Source organism: Eptatretus burgeri, chromosome 13 (genome assembly GCF_056783735.1).
Source record: "Eptatretus burgeri isolate ZD-2024b chromosome 13, Ebu_testis_v1, whole genome shotgun sequence".
Classification (NCBI taxonomy): Eukaryota; Metazoa; Chordata; class Myxini; order Myxiniformes; family Myxinidae; genus Eptatretus; species Eptatretus burgeri.
This window is the reverse complement of record NC_140973.1, coordinates 63760888-63782077: the sequence shown is the minus strand read 5'-3', so window position 1 is coordinate 63782077 and position 21190 is coordinate 63760888. Positions and strand designations below refer to the sequence as shown.

Here is a 21190-nt window from a genome sequence, read left to right as displayed (position 1 = left end):
CAGAGCCGTGAGTTCCGGGATTGTGCATTTTTGGAGAGCCGTGATCAGAGGAGAGGTACGAGGCGCATCATTTGGAGAGGCGAGAGCAGAGGGTGAGCGATGAAGAGGATGAAGAGGATGGCACAATCCTTGAATTTGTGTTGAGGCGATTTGGCTGGCGTGGTGAAGCAAGACGCTGGCCTTTGGCTCTTGGTTGGGTCAGTGAGGACGATCGGCGTACCAAGCCATTACACTGGGGCTCCGAGCCTTGGTGTGGAGTGCCGCTCGCAGATTGCCTGGCGTGTGTTTGTCCCGCTACGGGAGAAGGGCCATTTTGTTGAGCGCGTCTGCACGTGCGAATAGGAGCGCCTCGATTCCAAGTTCCACAAAGACCAGTTCTGGGCCAAGCTAAGTACAAGTATCCTCGAAAGGAAGGGTTTTCTTTTGATTTTGTGTTCTTTTTATCTGTATTTGAGTCTGTGTGAGGAGGTGCCTCGACTTTAGGATTTATTATTTCATTATTATTATCACCACCCTTTTGAATTATTGTCTTTTGTAAATATTTATATATTTTCATTCAATGTATTCCTTTTAAGAAGCTGTAGCCGTGTATTTATAGTGGGGTTCGAGTATAAATCCCCCTTGTACTGTCCTGGTGCAGTGCCCCTGTGCTGTGCTCCTCTGCCCCTCCACCTCCGCCATTGCGCCCCCTTCCCACACGCACATTAATCTCCAAGTCTCAGCTGTAGGCCTTCACGGGAGAAGCATTGCCATCCGTCCAGGTATTGGTTACACCACCTGGACACGACAGGACATATAGCGGATCCACGCTGAGTTCTCCAACCTTTAACTGAAACAATAAAAATGTAAATGACAGCGTTCCTGTAAACAACACGTGACAAGCCACGTGTGTCCGCTAACCTTTCTCAAGGGCGATGAACATGTCATCAAAATCTTCCGATAAACCCAAAGGTGAGGCGTGGGCAAAGCTTGATAACCAATCAACGCAATGTCACGGTAATCACAAATTCTGACCTTTGGCATCTTCAAATAACCGTTAGCATACTTAGGGATTAAACTAAACACTCGATGTAACCCAGTTGGATGACAACCCCAAATGTTGTTTTTTTTTGCTGCCATCACCGGACCTTGGTACCACCAACACATATACAAAATTTGGTGGAGATTGGGCAAAAATCTTGTCATATCCTCCCCCCTCAGAGGGAGGGGAGGGGAATTGCTTGTGCTTACACCCTGACCCTGAGGTCGACCAGCACGAATGTATCATTTGGTGGAGATCGGGCCAGCCATGTTTTTTTCCTTTGATTTTCAGATGTACATTCATCCAGGTAGTGGACAAAAAAAAAAAAATGGGAACACCTGGGTAAATGACGGACACCAAATAACGGCTTCCACACAGGCGTGGTCCATGTGTTAATTAAGCAAATAACATCCCAGCATGCTAAGGGTCATGTATATCAATGCTGCACAGGCCTAGTTTCCTATAATTATAGCTCGCATGACTGCAAGAGGAGATCCTCCGCCACATCCATCAAGCAGGTATGAGTTGATTGACTCTCTCGTGGAAGAATGGTGCTGCATTCCTCCTCCAGAATTCCAGATGCTGGTGGACTCTATGCCACGGCGTATACAGGCCGTAATGGCCACACGTGGAGGCCCAATGCCCAATCAAGTGACGTTACATTGGTGTTTCCAATTGTTTTGTCCGCTAACTGTACATAAATGCGTACATACATCAAATTTCCTTATTTAATATAGTATGTTTAACCCATCAGTATTGTCATGGGTGTTGTATAGGTGCTAAATACAGTAGATGGACAACACAGCCAAGATGTCATCACCAAGAGAGACAAAAAGAAAGGCCTCGGAGACTCGAATCCTTTCCAAATTCTGACACGAATCCTCGAAAACGAAAGAGAAACCATCAGAAACTAGAAAGGCACTTGGTAGAGTGCATACCTCCACCATGTAATGCCTGATCCACAAGAACATATCAGGCCCAATACATTTTTGAAGCATCATGCGACATATCGTTTTTGGCCCTATCTCTCAATGGTGAAGAATCACTTTTAAAATTATCGGATCCGGATTCGGATCTTCACCAAAATGGAATTCATTCGTCCTTGTCACACACCCAACGTGTCCACTAAATTTCATCCGAATCCGTCCACAACTCTTTGAGATATCCTGCACACAGACAGACAAACAAACAAGCCAGAAGGCGGACATGGGTAGTCGATCAAGTCGAATTTAGTCAAATTTAGTCGTTTTTCAGCCGTTACTAGCCAACAAAAGTGTCCATAGCAACGGTTCTTTCTCACACATAACTAGGACATACCATGAACCTACCATACCAGTTTCATGTATATCTGACTCATAGTCTCTGAGATATAACGAACTTCTTTTTTTTATTGTTTTCGACCAGGGTTCATTCAAACTCTATCTTCTCCGACAGTTTTCATGGGAGTGAGCTGAATTTTTTTGTCAAGGAGGCTGAATGTGTTGCCCACAAACGATCATAGTTTGATTTTTGAATTTCGATATTTTTATTTTTTTTTGAAAATTTCAAAGGCCCGTTGCTAGGCAACCGAGGGGTCCATAGTAACGGTTCTCAAACGTGCACAACTAGGTCAAGGTATGAACCTACCACCAGAGTTTCATCAAAATCGGCCTACGATTAACGGAGTACTGGCCTGAACCGACAGACAGACAGACAGACAGACAGACAGACAGACAGACATAACGACGGAAAACGTGACAATAAGGGTAGATAGATCGACTACCCAATAGAGAGGGTTGAAAACATAACCTCCTTCACCTTAGGTGGTGGAGGTAATATAAATGTCTGTCCTATGGTTGCTAACTTGTGTTTTTTTTTGTTTTATCTCTGCTCTCTCTCTCTCTTCTAAATGCTGAGCATCAAGTAAGGAAGCAGCACATCCCATTTTGTCTTTGTTATGACTCAGTTAGAGTTGGGTTCAAACCACCAACTTCCCAGATTCAGAGCAGATGTTTAACCATGACACCACCGAATCTGGCCTGATGGCTGTGAGCCAGCCGGGTTCTTACCGACACTGGTGCCATTGACAGAACCCAACCACACCATCACAGGCACCTTCACCACAATGCATTTTGTAATAAAAAACAACAACATTTTAAACATCTTTCACACTATAAACTTCATCAACAAAACAACAACTATATTCAGTGATTATTCAAACCAACAATACCGCTGAGCATTCCAAAAACTGCTTCATTCACGTCACCATTGTGTTTATTATAAAATCCAAACCAAAACAATGACGAATCTCTACAAATTATTCAGAACATGCACTACACCAATTTTTGCGTACTTAATGGACAATTTCGGACAATGAATGAAGAAATAGCGAAGAGAGAATAATGCTGAGGCATTCTTGTTCACCCAGCTCAGTCTGGGAGGGTCAGCGGTTCGAATCCCGGGCTGATGAAATACTATTAAAAAAAAAAAAAGGAACGTGCTTCTTCTTCACTTGATGCTCAGTATTTAGAGGATAGAGTACGGACAAGCCCTGGGGATGGAATCCCTTGCAGAGGGAGGAAGAGAGGTTTCTCCCTAACAAAAAATAATACCCTGCTGATGGTACAGAGAAAAGTGCCAAAGTTACCCAGTGTGTTCCAGGAAATAACTTCCCCCGAAATCAACGGCCCTATTTGTCTGATGCAAAATCCTGTGTTGTCTGGTGTCTCTGTAGGCATGCCACTGATGCCAGCACGTGATTTATGTGGGTCAGCTGTTCCATGAGACTGAAACTGTAAAAAAGAAAACCAAAAAGAACAAAAAAAAAAAAAAAGTAATCAGAGATTGCAGACCCTCGCCTGGACTGCTTTTGTTTGATATATTTTGTGTGGTGTTTGAGTACTGGTGTGTTACATCATGAATCAGAGACATAACTAGAACTGCCACTTGATAACTGCTGGCAGTGATGACCGGGTACCAAGACGTCCCGCTTTGATCGGACACCGGACCCTGACCCATGACGTCTTTATATTCGTTATATTCAATTGAATTTAGAATGGGATTCAAATAAATTCAATTCAAATCAAATGGAAGACCAAATAGGTGGAGTCCTGTGCTGGAGTAATCACAAGGAATCCAAACAAGCAGAAAGTAAAGATGAAGTCATCAGGAGGAACCTGGATAGGATTCACATTTCCGCTACGAATCCTCTAACCTCAAACTCATCCAGGCACAGCCAAGTGAGCCTTATTCGAAAAAAAATAAAATAAAATAGTAAAAATAAAAAAACCCTCCAAAAGAACCATAATAAAAATATTAAATAATTCTGGCTGCCAGACCATGTGTCCGATCAAGTTGAAATTTAAAACATGTATTCCCAATCACTACTAGATCATAGATGTGAAGTTTCACATCAATTAATTAAGCGATTCCAGAGAAAATATTATTTAATATTTTTCTTCAATCCAATATGGCTGCCACACCATGTGACCTTTCAATTATTCCTGAACAAATTTGTATACCCATTGCTTGGGGAACATTTGTGTGAACATTTGTGTGTAACAAATCTGTCCTGCCACTCTGGAGAATATTTTTTATAGGTTTGAGGGTAAATCAAATATGGCTGCCAAACCATGTAACCGAAGATGTCATGAGTTTTTTTTTTTCTGTGGATCATTTTATCCCGAGATGACCCTCAAAAATTTTCATACTGATCATAAGTGGCATTTTACATATGCAATTATGACGTCATCAAAAAAAAAATCAAACTTATTCCCCGTGAGGAGGACTTAACGTGTACCAAGTTTCAATTTCTTCGTTGCTGCAGTTTCAGAGATACAGAGGTCCAAAGTTTTTTCCAGTTTTTCAAACATGGCTGCCACACCACGTGACCTATGATGCCATAGTTATGATTGAAACATTCTACATGAGTAGTCGCACCTACGGTGAAAATTTCGTCTCAATCCGACAAGCGGTTGCAGATAAAAACACGAAAGTTCTGTGCAGACAAACAAACAAACAAACAGACAAATACACAAACAAACGGAGGCAAAGACAATCCCCTCTCCTTCGGCGAGGGTAATAATTCAATGCTGATGTTCTGAAATTGTTTGAATCTGCTTGTACCTCGAATATTTGAATAACATGAAGGCAAATTAAACTCAGAATGTGATTTTATCATGTTGTCTTGGATAAAAGAAAGACCAAGAGTCAACACATTCACATCCATGGAAGCAAACTTTTTGGTGAAAGCAGTTTGGCACTTAAAATGCAAACAAATATTTGACACGGACAAACGTTTGGGGCCGACCATTGCCCGCCGAACAAGCATTGCATTGTTTAAAGCGGATGGTTATCTACTTGGAACACAAACATGTTAAGGGTCGGACAAAATGAGTTCAGCATGTTCATATTGGGCTTATCACGAATACGTTTTGTCCCTCTTATTTGTTGGTAGGATCCATCGAGTGCTGGCTCAATAAAACCCCACTCCTCAGTCTTCTTCGCAATTCCTCCATGCGAGCGTAGACTTCACCACCAGACATTGCCTCAAAATCCAACTCCTCTGATGGTTCTGTCATGCTCTGTGATGCATCGGTGAATGCGACAGTATTCGAGGAGCTGCGTACCACCGGTCTTGAGAAGTCGGCGACGGTGGATGTCATTGTGGGTATGGAAGTTGGAGCAGATGATTCTATTCTGGAGTGTTCCTTGATTATGTTCTTCATCCAAGCGTCCTCTTCAGACGTTAACTTCAAGCTATCAGAATCCAAAGCATCCTCATCATCAGCGGTATCATCGAGGTCGTCATTATCAGAATTACTGTCTTCGTCAGATCCACGAGGAGGTGGGACATTCGGAGGTGCTGGTGGCAGTGAGGCGCGTCCAGAGCCGTTGCTGTCCCTTGACGATGTGGAATGGCTTTGTTGTTGGTTGAAAAATGCTGGAAGGTGAGCAAGCAGGATGCGAGAGCTCAGTGATGTATGGTCTTTCTCATATGCAACTGGAAATGGCTGTCCTTTCGGATGAATCACCGTTTCATTCATCTTCCCCGTGTTATATGCCAAATCCGTTTGTGCCTCCACATTCTCACGCACATCGGACCTTGTCCTTTGCACAGGTTCATTGGCATAAACAGGGTTTTGGAGAAGGTCATATAGATCTTGTGCCATTTCTTGTTCACGTGCAGATCTTTCATTGAACCTTAAGTTCTCAGAATGACTTTCAATGTCAAGATAAAGGGGTTCGACCGTCAAATTCCCTTTGATTTTTGAATGTTGTGTGTACATGTGCAATGGTCCATTTGGATTCTGTTCGGTCTCTTCAAGAGCATCTTTACCATCCATGAAAGGATTCTTGTTGTCGTGCCCATGTTGTCCACGGTCTTCATCACTTTCATCTGGTTGCTCAATCTTGAGAGTGGCATTTTGGCTTAGCCAGGCTTCGATGTCCAATTCATCATCGTGACTCATCAATGAGCTATGGTCTAGCGATGCTTTGTCTGCACCAATACACCTTACCGGACCTGCACTATCCTGGGTAAACTCACCTCGGACACGGAAGTCACTGTACTGATTATTTTGTACCTCCAGATCCTCATAGAGTGCATCGTCATTATTATCTTGGCTCCACTTGGCACCTGCTCCTCCTTTTGCATCTTTGGATAGCAACTCCCAGCCTTGTAAAGCGCTTGGATGTTGATCCAACTCCATGGTGACCTCGCTGCTCGTATCGCTGAGATCATCATTGAGGATATCAAACATGGGAAGCATATTTTCACGTGCCTTCAGAGCATATCCTGCATTTCTAATCTTCATTTCCTTCGCTTGTGAATTTCCCTTCAACGTGTTGCTTGAGGATGGTTGATGTTCTTGCTGCTGTACTTTGGCATCGCCATTTGTCTCAGAGTTGTTGCACTGATCATTAGTCAAAGCTGCATTGGAATACACTGCTATAACCTCCTCTCCTGGTGGCTTGTTGGCCCGGCGGCCAAAATGTTGGCGATAGAGCTTGTTCAGAAAAGGTCTTGCTATAGCTCCAAGCACAAAACCCCCAACCAAGCAGATGCACACAGAAAGCGCCACTGCGACATTGAATTGAGAAAGAGAAATGGCATTGCCTCCATGATCCTGGTCTCCAACCTCCTGAGACATCCGACGCAAGGTCTTGTCCTCCAACCTTAGGGCAGTTATATCGACACACCGGTCTCCTCGTCCATTATAAAAACACAAGCAGGCTCCACCTTTGTAAGGATGCTTATGCAGGTTGACGTTTCTGTTCAGGTCATTTGGGTCTTGCGCATGCAGAGTCCTTCTTAGAAGACCGAGGATCATTCTCCATTGAGGGTGTTCTATTCCAAAAAAAAGAGGAGCGAGTATTAGACGTCAAGCAAAGGCAGATCAATACATCATCCACAAAATGAATGAAATGAAATACATCATCCATCCACAAACAAACAAACAACCATAAACGAGATTTTATTACAATGATAGATTTAACCCACATTAAGCACTTTGTGAATCACCAACCGTCACCTGGTGGTCCAAATTCATACTAGGTACGTGTATCATATAAACAGTGTCTGCAACGACGAAGGAGTTCTCAACATTCAGGGTGAGGCACAAGGACCCGAGTCACTTTCACAAGGACATGACTGAGCAAGACGGAGAGGCTTGAACACGTCAATCGCTCAAAAAGGGTAAAAGTCTCTTCACTATGAATATCAATCGAATGGAGCATCTTGGATCATCATATGGACATCCTTGTTTTTGTACCTAGTATTTGTCTGAGTGCTCTCTGGGTGTGGTCTCACCAACCTTACTCCATAAACCACCCCCCATAAACCAACCCTCCAACCCCAAACTTCTCACCAATACCAAAAAAATTGACTTTTCTTTTTCCTTTTTCGTTTCAAGGCATCAAACACTTGCCCGTCTATTCGGTGCATCCTACAAAAGTCGGTATCCCCCACCCACACCACCAGCAAATCACTCAAACATGTACTTACTGCGATACAACCTCAAGAGCTGGAGTTGATTATTTTAATTAGTAAGATGGTCTCCTACAAACTGGAATTTCATTTAAAACCGTGAAGACAGCTTGGTTATGAAGTGTAAATCCATGCCAATTACAATCACATGGCTGCATTCTAAACTAGTAGGGCACTCGGTGGAGGGCAAAACCTCCGCCACGTCATTCCTGATCCATGAGAACATTTCTGGCCAAATACATTTTTGAAATATCATGCTATACAGTACTACATCGTTTTTGGCCCTAATCTCTCAATGCTGAACAATCACTTAGAAAATTAAATAATTCTCGTGTCCAGATCTAGATTCGAATCTTCACCAAAATCGATTCAATCATCATGATCACACACCCAACCTGTCTACCAAGTTTTATCCGAATCCGTCCACAGCTTTTTGAGATATCGTGCTATATATCTGTTTAGCCCGATCTCTCAATGGTGAAGAATCATTAAAAAAAAATTCCAGTAGTTGGATCCGGATCCGGATCTTCACCAAAATATAATCAGTTCATCCTTGTCACATACCCAACCCAACCTGTCCACAACTTTTTGAGATATCCTGCACACAAACAAACAGACAGAAATGGGGTGAAAGCATAACCTCCTTCACCTTCGGTGGTGGAGGTAATAAATAAATAACAGCCACTTACTTTCTCATCAAGATCTATTTATTTATTTGAAAGTCTGGTACAGGTTGCAGGGTAGTACTGTGATGTTCCAGACTCTAGAAAGATTAAAGATAATTTGTTGTCCATGTTATAAAACATGGAAATTTAACTTCCACTGGCAAAACTAACAAATTTGCTACAAAAATCTGTATCAAATCATCTTCCAAGACAAGATTCATTTATTTTTCCCAAATGTGGAAGCAATATCACGACAATTCTTATGTTTGATGGTAACATATTGTTCAGGAGAAAGGTCATTTTCACACCTAAAGAGAATCAAAAATGAACTGAGAGCAACGATGTCTCAAGAAAAACTGTCTGCACTTAGCATCATGTTGCATAGAAAGCGATAAGTTGCATAGCATATCATTTGAGGACACAATTCATGATTTTGCTTTTGGGAAATCAAGAAATAAAATGTTTTAAGTTGTATCTGATATCATTTTTCTGATTTTGCAAACAAGTTCATTATTACTTATTTTAATAAAAGTGATCTTAAATACTTATTTTGTCACCATTTTGTGTATATATATATATATATATATATATATATATATATATATATATATATATATATATATATATATATATATATATATATATATGTATAGTATGTTAAAATTAATTTTAAAATTACATTTAAGTATTGTTTCCATGGTATACTATATTATAATCTATGATAGAGATCAAGCCAACCAAATGATAAATATGTAATCAGTAAATGCATTCATTTGAAAATAATTTGTATTTTTCACTTTAATTGCCTTGCTATTAAATAATTTAAAGGCATATATAATATGTGGATTTGGCTGAAGTCTGCTTGAGGCTCTGCCCAGAGTGGTCGCCTATAAAAAGGATGGGAGGACCACTTTCCTGACAGTTTTTGTGACAACTGGGTGACGGTTTTTGTGACAGCTTTGTGACAGCTGGGTGACGGTTCCTGACAGTTTTGTGACAGTTGGTGACAGTTGGTGACAGTTGGTGACAGCTGGTTACAGCTCCTCAGTGCCTCACAGTGCCTTACAGCTCCTTACAGCTGTCTGTTGGTTGTGGCTCCTGGTGGCTCCTGGTGGCTCCTGATGGTGGGTGATGGTTGGACTGTTCCTTCTGGTTCTGCTCGTACCTGATTCTTGGCGTCCCTGGTTCCTTGGGGTGACGACGTGACATCGATTGGTGTTCAAGCCTGTTTCCGAGTGGATGCACGGCGAGGCAGGGTGCTGGCAGCTGACCAAGGCACGCTCACACATTTTGGGACATTTTATTTGACGCACAACGACTTCTACCTTGGTAAGCCGAGACCGGATTTCTTCCCCCCAAATGATCTGCTGGGTACCCTTGTCTCGTGTTTCATTAAGTAAGGCATAATGATAAGCATCTGCTCTTTGTCTATTTTTCTGTCAATGTCTGATTAATTCTTTATCTGTTTGAAATTATTTTGATTGATTTGAATTTCCCTATTTTCGCCACAAAGAAATAAAAAGTTCTTCTGTTTATATTTATTTTTTCTTTATAATAAATTCCTTGTTGACACTTCAACCTGTCCGTACTTGTCCTTTCCTTCCATTGATCCAGCATTGTCCGAACCTACATAGACTGGGAGGTAATTACCAAAACGAATTGACCTGTCATAGTCGGCACGCACCAGCGGTAAACGCTCGGCCGCCCAAATTAAGATCGAATCAAGATAAGATTGGTGCATCACCGAGGGCGCGCTCCCCGTTCAGGAAGCCACGTGACCTCGAGTTAAACGGAAGAATTAGACGGTGGACACTGGAACTCGTGGTTAACTGATTGTCGTTCGTGGTTCTAAAGTAACCCACCGTACCCTCATAATACACTCAGTACCTGTGGCCGTAACAAAGTCTGCCTCTGCCTGCCTGACAGTTTTTAAGGACATTATGAAGGACATAAAACAACAGACACGAAGAACGAATGTAACACGTTAGATAAGGTGGTGTGATCGACACTGGTTAAAACGGCAGTGAATTCCAAAATTAATGAATTTATGACTTCTACAATCTTTATTTTATCTAAACAGAATTATATTATTGAACACTGTAGAACGCAAATCGCCTTATCTGCAGTTTAAACCCCCTTCTGTTTATCAGTACTTGGACGTGTTAAATGGGGTGGCGTATCAGACTGCTTCCATAGTGCTAAACTTCCGGAAATGTTTTGTAAACGATCTTTAAAATCCTTATTTCATTTATATTAAAGTACAGTGTATAATTGAAGACTGCACGGCGTAACGTGTTCTCCGAAGTCACTCATTGAACATATGGATTGCATATGGCACAACAGATTGTCTATAATGTCAGCAAAGGGGATAATATGGACGATAAAGGGGGATTTCTGAAGGATTAAAATGAAACCAGTTATGGAGTGGATGTGATGGGTCTTGCATCATCAGCTTGCGAACTTTCAGTACAACACGTTTCTTGTCCAAAGTACAAATTGAGGGGAGGTTTGTCCAAATTACTTGTTGTGCAATCTTCCTGGGTCTTTCTCGTTTCTTTTGATAAGATAGCAAAAGTACAAATCTAACTGAAAGTGAGAATACATTTGCTCAGAGAGTGGTTGATATGTGGAGTGGAGTGGTATCCCTGGGGAAGGGGGAAGGTGGTGGTGGCAGAGGCAGTAGATTGATTAAAGATGGAGTTGGGTGGATATCTGGAGGGGCGAGGGGGTGGCTGGGTTGTGAGTCGGTTGTGACGTCTTGCACCTTCTGTCCTCTCTTACCCTCTGTCCTTCCCAGGTTTGTGCAAGGTGCACACGTTTTGCCAGTAACCCTCTTCTTGTTGACCTCCCAAAATGCATGCTCACTGCTCACCTCTACTCATTTGTTCCTCTTTTCTCTCACATGTGGAACCAACTTCCCAAGCCTTTTTCAGTCCCATTCTTCCCTCCATGGCTTCCAGATGGCTGTTCACCACTTCGTCAGGTCATCCCCCATCCATACTCATGATCTCTTCTACCCCCAAATGAGCCAATTTCCATGCAAGCACTCCCCTTTTCCAGGTTATTGTGATTTTTGCCCCTATCCCTCACCTGTTTTTCTTTGTTAGTTGTCAGTTTATTTGTTCCTTTTTTGTTTCATCCCCGTTTTCCCCCTTCCTTTTCTTGCTGTGTTTCATTCAGCTTGTGTGTAGCTTGCTCACCCCCATGTATCCTTCTCCCCCTCCCCCTGAGCTCACTCTGTCTCACTTCTACTCTGCTGTTGTTTCTCCCCTTTCCATTCTGCTCTAGCTCTTCCACGAGCCTCGATCATGTTCCGTCTCCCCCAAAAAGGCAGTCAGAGGATTTTTTATCAAAAAGTAAATGTGCTATCTGTGCTTAGTCATTCCTCACCCGACAGACAGTTTACTCACCCCCCCCCCCAAATTAAATTAAATTAAAAACCATCCACAAAAATGATTTTATAATTAAAAAGAAATAAATGTTTTTTGTCTTGTATACATAAAACACCTTGGTGATATCTGTGCTTACCCCACTGCTGTCATCTCTACCCTCCCCGGTTAATTTAACTTGATCAACTGTTGGGTTGAATTGATCAGGTGTGCAGACCCAATGTAGACAGTAGTGAATGCAGTAGCACAGATTTGATAGACCCAATGGCCTCCACCTGAGTCCTTGTGGGTATCCCTCGTTAGCTACACGTCGTCATCCCAATTGCTCTCGATCCTCCCATAGAAATGGCATCAGCTTCCAATGGATGTCCATCGACGCCACATCACGATTATTCTGCCGAGAGGTGGATTGGAGTCCACCAAGGTATTCCAGAGGGAGAATCTTTTGGCCAGTGTCTGTGCAACCAAGTAGTCTTACCACATACGGGGAGCAGGTGCGACGAGGAGCAACACCTCGGAGACCCATCTTGCAGGGAGGGAAGATCAGTTGGAGCTGCTCGGGTTTCTCTCCAGAAAACGAGGAATAAGAGGAAGAACAGGACATGTCTCAAGCTTCTGCACGAGCGGTTCAACCGAGCTCTCACCTGCGGGCTGAAACAGGGGAAGGTGACGCACGAGGAGGTCGTTTGGCCCAGCAGGCATGTGCTCTACCAATACCAGCCCTTCCTCACATTATTATGACGCAGCGTTAACCCGATTGTTACGTCAGTAAAAGAAGTGACAAAATTAAATCCTGTTCATCAACCCGTTACATTATATACAGAAGCTTCATTTCACATTTCACAAATGGAACTTTGTGTTTATTTTCAAACCGATACCTTACAAACAACCCACCTTGACAGCATGGTTTCAAAGCCCCAATGAAATCGCCAGATTTCCTTCCATCTCAGCGACTTGGGCTCTTCCGGAACCCAACACCGCGAAGGCAAAGTCCATCTCAGTCACTCTGATTACACACACACACACACACACACACACACACACACACACACACACACACACACACACACACACACACACACACACACACACACACACACACAGACACACACACACACACACACACACACACACACACACACACACACACACACACACACACACACACACACACACACACACACACACACACACACACACTGTAAAAGTATGGATATATTATGTTGAACTCGATTTGATTTCAAGATTAGTGCTTTTCACTCCGAGCCCTTTATCAGCCACAAACTCAATGTGCTTAGTTGGGATTTGAATTTGACGTCATTGCAATTGCAGCTCAGTACAAAGTATACTCGGAACGGCACAATGCACTCAATACCTTTGGAAACGAGTGACAGCGACTCCCAACGTGGCGATCTCACCTTGGAACGCCAGGTGGGAGATGTGATGCAGGTGCAGCACAATGGATGAACCGCCACCTTTCCTCTGTACCTCCTACATCCAGGTGTAGCACAATGGATGAGCCGCCACCTTTCCCCTGTACCTCCTACATCCAGGTGTAGCACAATGGATGAGCCGCCACCTTTCCTCTGTACCTCCTACATCCAGGTGTAGCACAATGGATGAGCCGCCACCTTTCCTCTGTACCTCCTACATCCAGGTGTAGCACAATGGATGAGCCGCCACCTTTCCTCTGTACCTCCTACATCCAGGTGCATCTGCAAGAAGTCGATCTGGAGAATGTTGATTAAACGGAAAAAACGAATAGAACACCGCACCATGAAGATGTCATGGGTCTGATTTGTGGTGACGGTGGTTATCTCCACCACCGAAGGTGAGCGCAGGTTATGTTTTCAGCCTTGTCCGTCAACGAGTAGGACATCTCAAGAGGTTGTGGACGGATTCGGATGAAACTTGGTGCACAGATCAAGTGTGTGACAAGGAAGAAGTGATTCGATTTTGATGAAGATCCGGATGCATCATCGTTCAGCGTGCCGGTGATAAGTCATTGACGTTTCGTGAGACCGTCGGATTTTTATCATGAAATCAACGAACGACCAGCGTCCGCAGAAGGGACATCCGACTGAACGTCCATCTGAAGTTACGCACATTGAGGTCTCGTCTTGCATTGTGAAACACCGGGGTGGTAGTTTATAGCTGCGTTGGGATTTGAACCGAGGATCGACGGCTCAGATGAGTGCGGACCTACCTTGAGGAGTCTCGGGTATCCGGCCAGTCTTGATGCAAGTCAGTAAGTTCTGATGTGGCAGAGGCATTTCATGGTGACCTTTCTCATTAAGAGATGTTATTCTCATCTGCAGCAGATACTCTTCATTGAGCGTCGGTGTTGTCAAAGCGGTTTCTTGGGAAGAGTTATACTTGGTGGTTTGTCATTGCCTTACCAGAAGCAATTAGAACAGTAATTAGTAATTTGGTCATGATACAGGTAATAGCTCATCTACTCTTCATGAAGGACACCATGGGATCTTCAACGTTCATCAACTAATGGCGGCAGAAAAAAAACATCCAGTTTAACGTACATTCGAGGGATGGCACATACCGTACATTGATGAATCCACTCTACCTGTGAAAACACCGGGATGACAGTTTATATAGCTGGGTCGGGATTTGAACCCAGGCTAGACAGAGCCAATGAACCAGTGACTTGACAGAACCAATGACCGATTTTGAGGCACCTAAAATGTCCGTTATAACAGCACCATTCATATCTTCACAGACAAAATATAACACCCTGGAGGAGGAAGGACATTCCATTTCTTCTCCTTTGAAATTCGACCAAACATAGATTGATTGCCTCAACCCCGAGCCTTGACCCCGTGACTCGACTGAACCACACGAACCGCACTTACCTTCGCAGATTCAAATAAAAATTTCAGAATTTAATGATACGATTACTGCAGGTCATCACCACCACCAACAGTTAGTGATTTACACACATCTACCTACAGAAAACACAGTGTGTATTTATCTGTCCCCCTTCAGAAGGGCGATTGAAGTAGAGTTTTCGAGACCAACCTTTTAACACGATTATGTGTGTTCACTATGGTCTATTTTTCAGGATAAAAAAGTCGAAAAGCATTTCCATAAAAGTAATTATGTCTCTGATTAGAAATGTAGACGGTGACATATAATCAGGCCTCAAGGGCGGTGTACACAAACGTTTTTAAACAACCAAAAAAAAAACAAATACAACACACCACACAGGGAGGTGAAATTCACTGCACGTGATGTGCAACGCACACAGAGTAAAACGAGTGTTGTGATCATTTACGTCTATAGGATGTCAAATAAATAAAGAAGACAGAAGCACACCCGACGCTAGACCGAGGCTTCAGACTTTGGCACGCTCAAGAGGCTGTACCGTCAAAACGAAACGTCCCAGAAGATAAAGAAAATAGGATGACATTTGTTGGTTCGCGGGCGCCAGCAGTGCTGGTTCGTGGGTGCCAGTAGTGACCACTATTTTCGTTGTGTCTGTGTGTCTGTCTGTCTGTTTGTTTGTTTGTGACTCTCTCCAGAGCATAGCTCTGTGCCGTTTAATGCGATCTTGATGAAACTTGGACACAAGCTAGATGGTCTTTTATCATGGTCTAGTTGTGTCTTTTTTGTATGAGGGGCGTCCCACACCCCTTGTGGGTGGAGCCACGCCCACTTGAACTTTTTATTTATTTATTTCTCGATTTTGTTCTCACAATTTAATTTCCTAGAAGCTGTGCGTAATGTCCATAAGTACAACATATAAGAAAATCCGATTTGATTTGGTCAATTTTGACGGAAGAGATAGGTTTTTACGGTAGGGCTTCCTCAAAAGCTTCCACAAACTCAATTGTACCTATAGTGGCATTGTTCAATAATGCCCGCAAACCATCGTCGCCTCCCGGCTTGTACAAGTAGCGTTTAAAAATAACACTTCCGGCTATGAAATAGTATCTTCCAGTCTCCTTGAATATTTTGAATAAAATAATTCCAACCCGTCATTTCGTCGTTGCGGGGTTCAGGGGGGACGAGGGGGATTTCTCTATGCATAATGTCTACAGTACCGTATAGCACCAACCGGTGGTAGTGGGAGAGGGACCTACGGGTCAGCTGTGAGATCATGATTTTGAAGTTAAATCTCAAGGTAATCACAAAAGTACATGTAGTTTCATTGACTGATTTTCCTGGTAGATATCCAGTTTCTCATGTTATTAGCCCCCGTTGGACTTGGTCTGAAACAGGGCTTATGAATTTGGTCTTGATTTTCGTGTGCTTGCGCGCATGCATGCATCTACAACCATATCTTGGACAGGTATGGACCAATTTTATTCGTACTTGGCACAAAGGCAACAAATGATGGTGTACATAAGGCCTGTCACATTTGCCACGGCGGCCATGGGGTCTACAAAATCTAAGGCCACTAGCAATTATACGGTGGCCACAGTATTTCCACGGTCACACAATGTAGCAGTCACATATGTTTTTATTTTTCGGGGAGCCGCACGGCGTATTTAGAAATTGTGGAGACCGAAAACGTGGGGTTGCCGTACGGTTTTTGATTTGATGTCGCACGGTGACCTTAAGGGGGCTCTGCGGCGGCCATATAATTTTCAAGGCAGACGCAAGGTAGCCTCAAGGTGCCCACAAGGCGAGCGCAGGGGGCCCTAAGGCGAACGTGCGGCCAGACGGACGGTAACGAGTGGGTTATTTTTTTTTTTAAACCAGTTCTTTTGTTTCGGCTTGTCGAATTGCTACGGCGAACGTAGAAATGAAAAAAGTTATAACTCCGCGTTATAATTCCACGGCGACCCTACGGCCTGTAAAATATAGCCAAACGGCGTAGGGCCACCCTGAGGCCACCTCAGAAACTCTGCGGCCGCCGCACGTTTCTGCCAATTCAGAGGGCGTACGGCCGCCGTATCCTCGCCGTAGAGCAAATGTGACTTAGGCCTAAGCACATCAATTTGTTTCATGGTGTGATCAAAGATGGCCGACTAGCAGCCATTTTAGTTGTAAAAAGCCCCGATGTCCAACACATCCTCAACCATCTCTCATACGTGCATTCACCGATTGTTATTTAAACTTGGCACACAGATAATGAATGATGGCTTACATTTGCGTTCCATTTCCTTTCGAGATCAGATCCAAGATGGCCTACCGGTGGCCATCTTGTAACTTATACGTCTCCCCAACCATTTCATTCTCAGACATGCATGGTCCAATTTTGTTCAAGGTTGGCACACAGTACATGATGGCATACACGTGCACCTCACTTTATTTTGTGAAGGGATCAAAGATAGCCGACTGGTAGATTGGTGGCCATTTTAGTTGGACATAAATATGGGCTCGCCCTTTTATCCTTCCAACAAAATTATTAAAACAACGGGGGCTATGACATCTTATGTCTTTTTTTTTTTTACTTGTTCGTTTTCGGAATTAAAATTAAGTTGGAAGAGAGAAAGTACGCAACACGTGTCAGAAAAGCTTCAGAAACGAAGATACATTTGACCTGTTGTTCAATATTAGTGTTGGTAGAATATAAACAAACACGAAATACACTGCGGAAATTTATAAAGAAAAATCAGTGTCCACCGGGATTAGGCAAAGCCTTTTTACATCTTCTAAAGAACTAACAGGTCCAGGCTCACTGCATCAAGGACATCATAAGGAAGGCTGGCTTCTGTGTTGGGATGAAAAAAATTAGACCACAGTAGAAAATGCATTGAATAGGGTGGGGATTACATAGCATCATGTGACATGAACAAAGTTTATCAATGGATTGTCCATCACGTAAGGTATGAGTGGTGGCCAAGCCGTTAGGAAGACCCTTACATGTGGCATACGTTTATTAAATAATCATACTAAAATAGGCAATTTGGTGTCTGTCTGACAGTGATACATTCGGTCGTTACCTATCCAATGTCAACCAAACTTGCCAGGGGGACGAAGGGTCACACAGTGGGGGCTGTAGCGACTTCATTCCCCTCCTTCCTCCTCCACAAGTGGGGTTTCCACCTTGGATGAAGTCCGTGTGGAGGTGTACAAATAGCTTATCGTGGTGTTTCGTGGGGCACCCAGGCCGGAAGCAAAAATTATAACCACAAACGATTCAGTTGAGTCTATCCTACGTATAAATTATCTTTTTAAATAGTTGCTACTGTTGTGTGGCAATATTGGAGGAAACCTGATGTCCTTGAAACATTCAATGCTTATTGCGTTGGACCCGAGCAGTCTCAACTTGCGAGGCCTTTTGGTCGACCCCGAGCTAGGCCGCAATGATCTTGGGCTAATAAAGGTACATAAATGAGTCTTTAGCCTGGTGTGTTGGCGCAGTGGTTAGGGCAGCGGCTTGGGATCCAAAAGGTCCTGAGTTCAAGCCCCGTTGAGCCACTGAATTAATACACCAGGGGGTTGACTCAGCCTGTCATCCTTCCGAGGTCGGCGAAATGAGTACCAGTGTACTGGGCCGGTGTATACCCCGGTTAAAATAGGTGTACCATATCCCTGTGTGTCGTAAGAGGCGACCAGGGTTGCGTCAGGAAGGGCATCCGGCGTAAAACCTCTGCCAAATCAGTATGCGGATCATAACGGATGATCCGCTGTGGCGACCCCTAACGGGAGCAGCCGAAAGAAGAAGAAGAAGAAATGAGTCTTTACACATGAATGATGTATCCTATTGCCTGTCTAAATTTACTATCTTCATTTTCTAATTTTCAGATTATATGTGGACTGTGTATAACTTACATCTTGGGGCCACATATGTGATTGCTCCGAGCCTGGCTTCAAGTGTAATGTGCGACAAATTTTATTTCTAACTCCAAATTAATCAATTCTATTTGATAATAGCAGCTTAATTTGCCCCAACTCCCCCCAGGATTTTGTGTGAAGATATATAAATTGGTTATGGTGACGTTTTTCCAAGGCTGTTTAGAGTAACAAAAGTAACAACAATTGCCATCTTCTTTTTGCCTGTAACATGTTGCAGGTCCACAAGACAGAGCTCTGTGTTATTGTTGTTGTTGTTGGGGTTCTTGTTGGGGGTCCATTTTTGAAATGTGCACCCATTGGTCAGACATCTGCTGGATCACACCCACATTGGTTACTTACCTCCACTAATGGGAACCTGACGAAATGATATGGCTGCTATCTTGGTTTTCTGGTGAGCCAAACACATTAGGCCTGTAGGCCTCTGCTGAGGATACACTGCCCAGGTTTGTTTTTTTTGTATTGCAGGTTGTGACCAGTGTGTGGTCATTTTTCACTTGTTTAAAATATAAAGCTCAATTCATGTTTGTTTGTTTATATATTGTTGTAGATTTCCGCCACTCCGGCGTGCGGGCGACCACCTGTAGCTAATTGCAGCCGCACGCGCCCACGGACCGTGGCAATCCAGTCGCAGCTTTTCGGATCAACGCCGAAACCCAGCTACGGGTGTTGTTAACCACACCATAAATCAGCCAACTCTTCTGTCCACGCGCGACAGGGTTGATCGCCGAATTGTTGATTTACTTAATTTTTCGCGCAGACAGAAAGGCCGGGGATCTACACCTCAACAGGACCCGTACAGACACGAGCCGCTTTAAGCAGCTCGCTCCGTTTGCGATTGCCGAGCGGTTTATTATCGCCAAGCCCCGTCGGACCAGATTATCTTATCGGTGTTAAAAACCAGCTATTATTCCGAACGCAATTACGGCAGCTCAATGGAGGAAGGGACGCAGCGAGCAGGTGAATATTCAAACAATGACATTTATTTATAATGCAGGCACGTATGCAATGAATAGGGGGTAAGGGACAAGACACGAGCAAAAAGACCTACAGCCGTTGTCTATCCATTATGTAATGTACAGGCACTTAAGTTCTACTTATAGGACAAGGCGCCACAGACTTCCACGCAAAAACCCCAGAAAAGAACAGGGAGAAGAGGACCCGTAGGCCTTTAATGTTCCGCGGAGCTGTGAAGACCGAAGGAGCTCCGTGAGACCGTGCAGGTTACCTGCCACACTCGTGGTGATTCGCTGGGCGACCCTTGATGTCTCCGCCCGCACTCGACTGGACTCCACCAGATCCTGACTCCACTCTCGACTCCAACGGCACCTTCAGTGACCAAGGAGAGAGACCAAGGAGAGGGACTCTCTCACCCACTCGCTAACCGCCAGCTGGCGACTCCTCTCCTCAACTCTACTGCCTTCTCAGCGTTTCAACGCGGCCTTTTATCGCCCCGGGGCGTCTGCCCCTCCCTTCCCGGTGTGCGGGGGGAAAAATCCTAGAAGTGTTGTTTTTCTTCGGTGAATACTTTTAACCGTCACTTTTGTTTACCCAGTTGTGATGGAGTTGTTTTTGTTCTTGTTGTTTGTCGAGATGCCGTTGTTTGTGGACATGTTGGCGGTTGTGGTGAAGGTGGTGAGCAGATGTTCGTTGTAGCGAAGGTGGTGAGGAGATGTTGGCGGTTGTGGCGAAGGTGGTGAGGAGATGTTGTTCGTTGTGGCGAAGGTGGTGAGGAGATGTTGGCGGTTGTGGCGAAGGTGGTGAGATGTTGTTCGTTGTGGCGAAGGTGGTGAGGAGATGTTGGCGGTTGTGGTGAAGGTGGTGAGGAGATGTTTAAAATAACAATAGGAAACAATAACACTACCTCAAAGGTTCACAGCCGGGCTCACGAATAATTGCCGTCATACATCGGTGGGGAAATCTCATCTGGACACACACTATCGACATAACTGATCTTCGGGGAACCTGAATGGTGTTCTGTGAATTTCCACAACCCAACATAACAAAGGGACCTGCAGGAGAAAGGGGAAACAACAATAGCAGGGCAGAGGGAGAAAGTAAACAGAGACAGACAAACAAGGCATGAAGGCAACGATGAGGGGTAAGGGAGAAAGCAAAGTGTGGACAATATGAATACATTCGCAAATTGTGTTTGACCAGCTTGTGATTTTGTCAAGATCTGGGGAGAGGAAAGAGGCTGCTGCCTGTCTGTCAGAGGGATGAGAGATGTCATGGCAGAGAGTGGAGTCATCAGGAAAGAGAGAGGATTTTCCGGAGTGAGATCAATGATGAATATTAGGAATAAGATGGGGCCTAGAACACTGCCTTGGAGCACTCCAGCCTTGACAGAAACAGGAGATGAAAGGGTTCTTTAGAGAGTCACAGGTTG

The 21190-nt window shown here is 43.9% G+C and overlaps 1 protein-coding gene across 1 annotated transcript; it reads right to left on the bottom strand.

Moving 5' to 3' along the window:
* Positions 1-3256: 3256 nt before the first annotated feature.
* On the bottom strand, positions 3257-12962 carry LOC147014648 (uncharacterized). Its single transcript, XM_085852786.1, has 3 exons — positions 12937-12962; positions 12521-12693; positions 3257-7349 (listed from the first exon to the last, which is right to left on the bottom strand). Exons 1-3 carry the CDS (start codon positions 12945-12947, stop codon positions 5443-5445), a joined length of 2091 nt encoding a protein of 696 aa, XP_085708912.1. The 5' UTR covers positions 12948-12962; the 3' UTR covers positions 3257-5442.
* Positions 12963-21190: the final 8228 nt, after the last annotated feature.

Coding starts and splice junctions, on each gene's coding strand:
- LOC147014648 (XM_085852786.1), bottom strand. Junction 7,350..12,520: donor GCACCTGCTCCCCGTATGTG/GTAAGACTACTT, acceptor TTTTTGGAATAG/AACACCCTCAATGGAGAATG.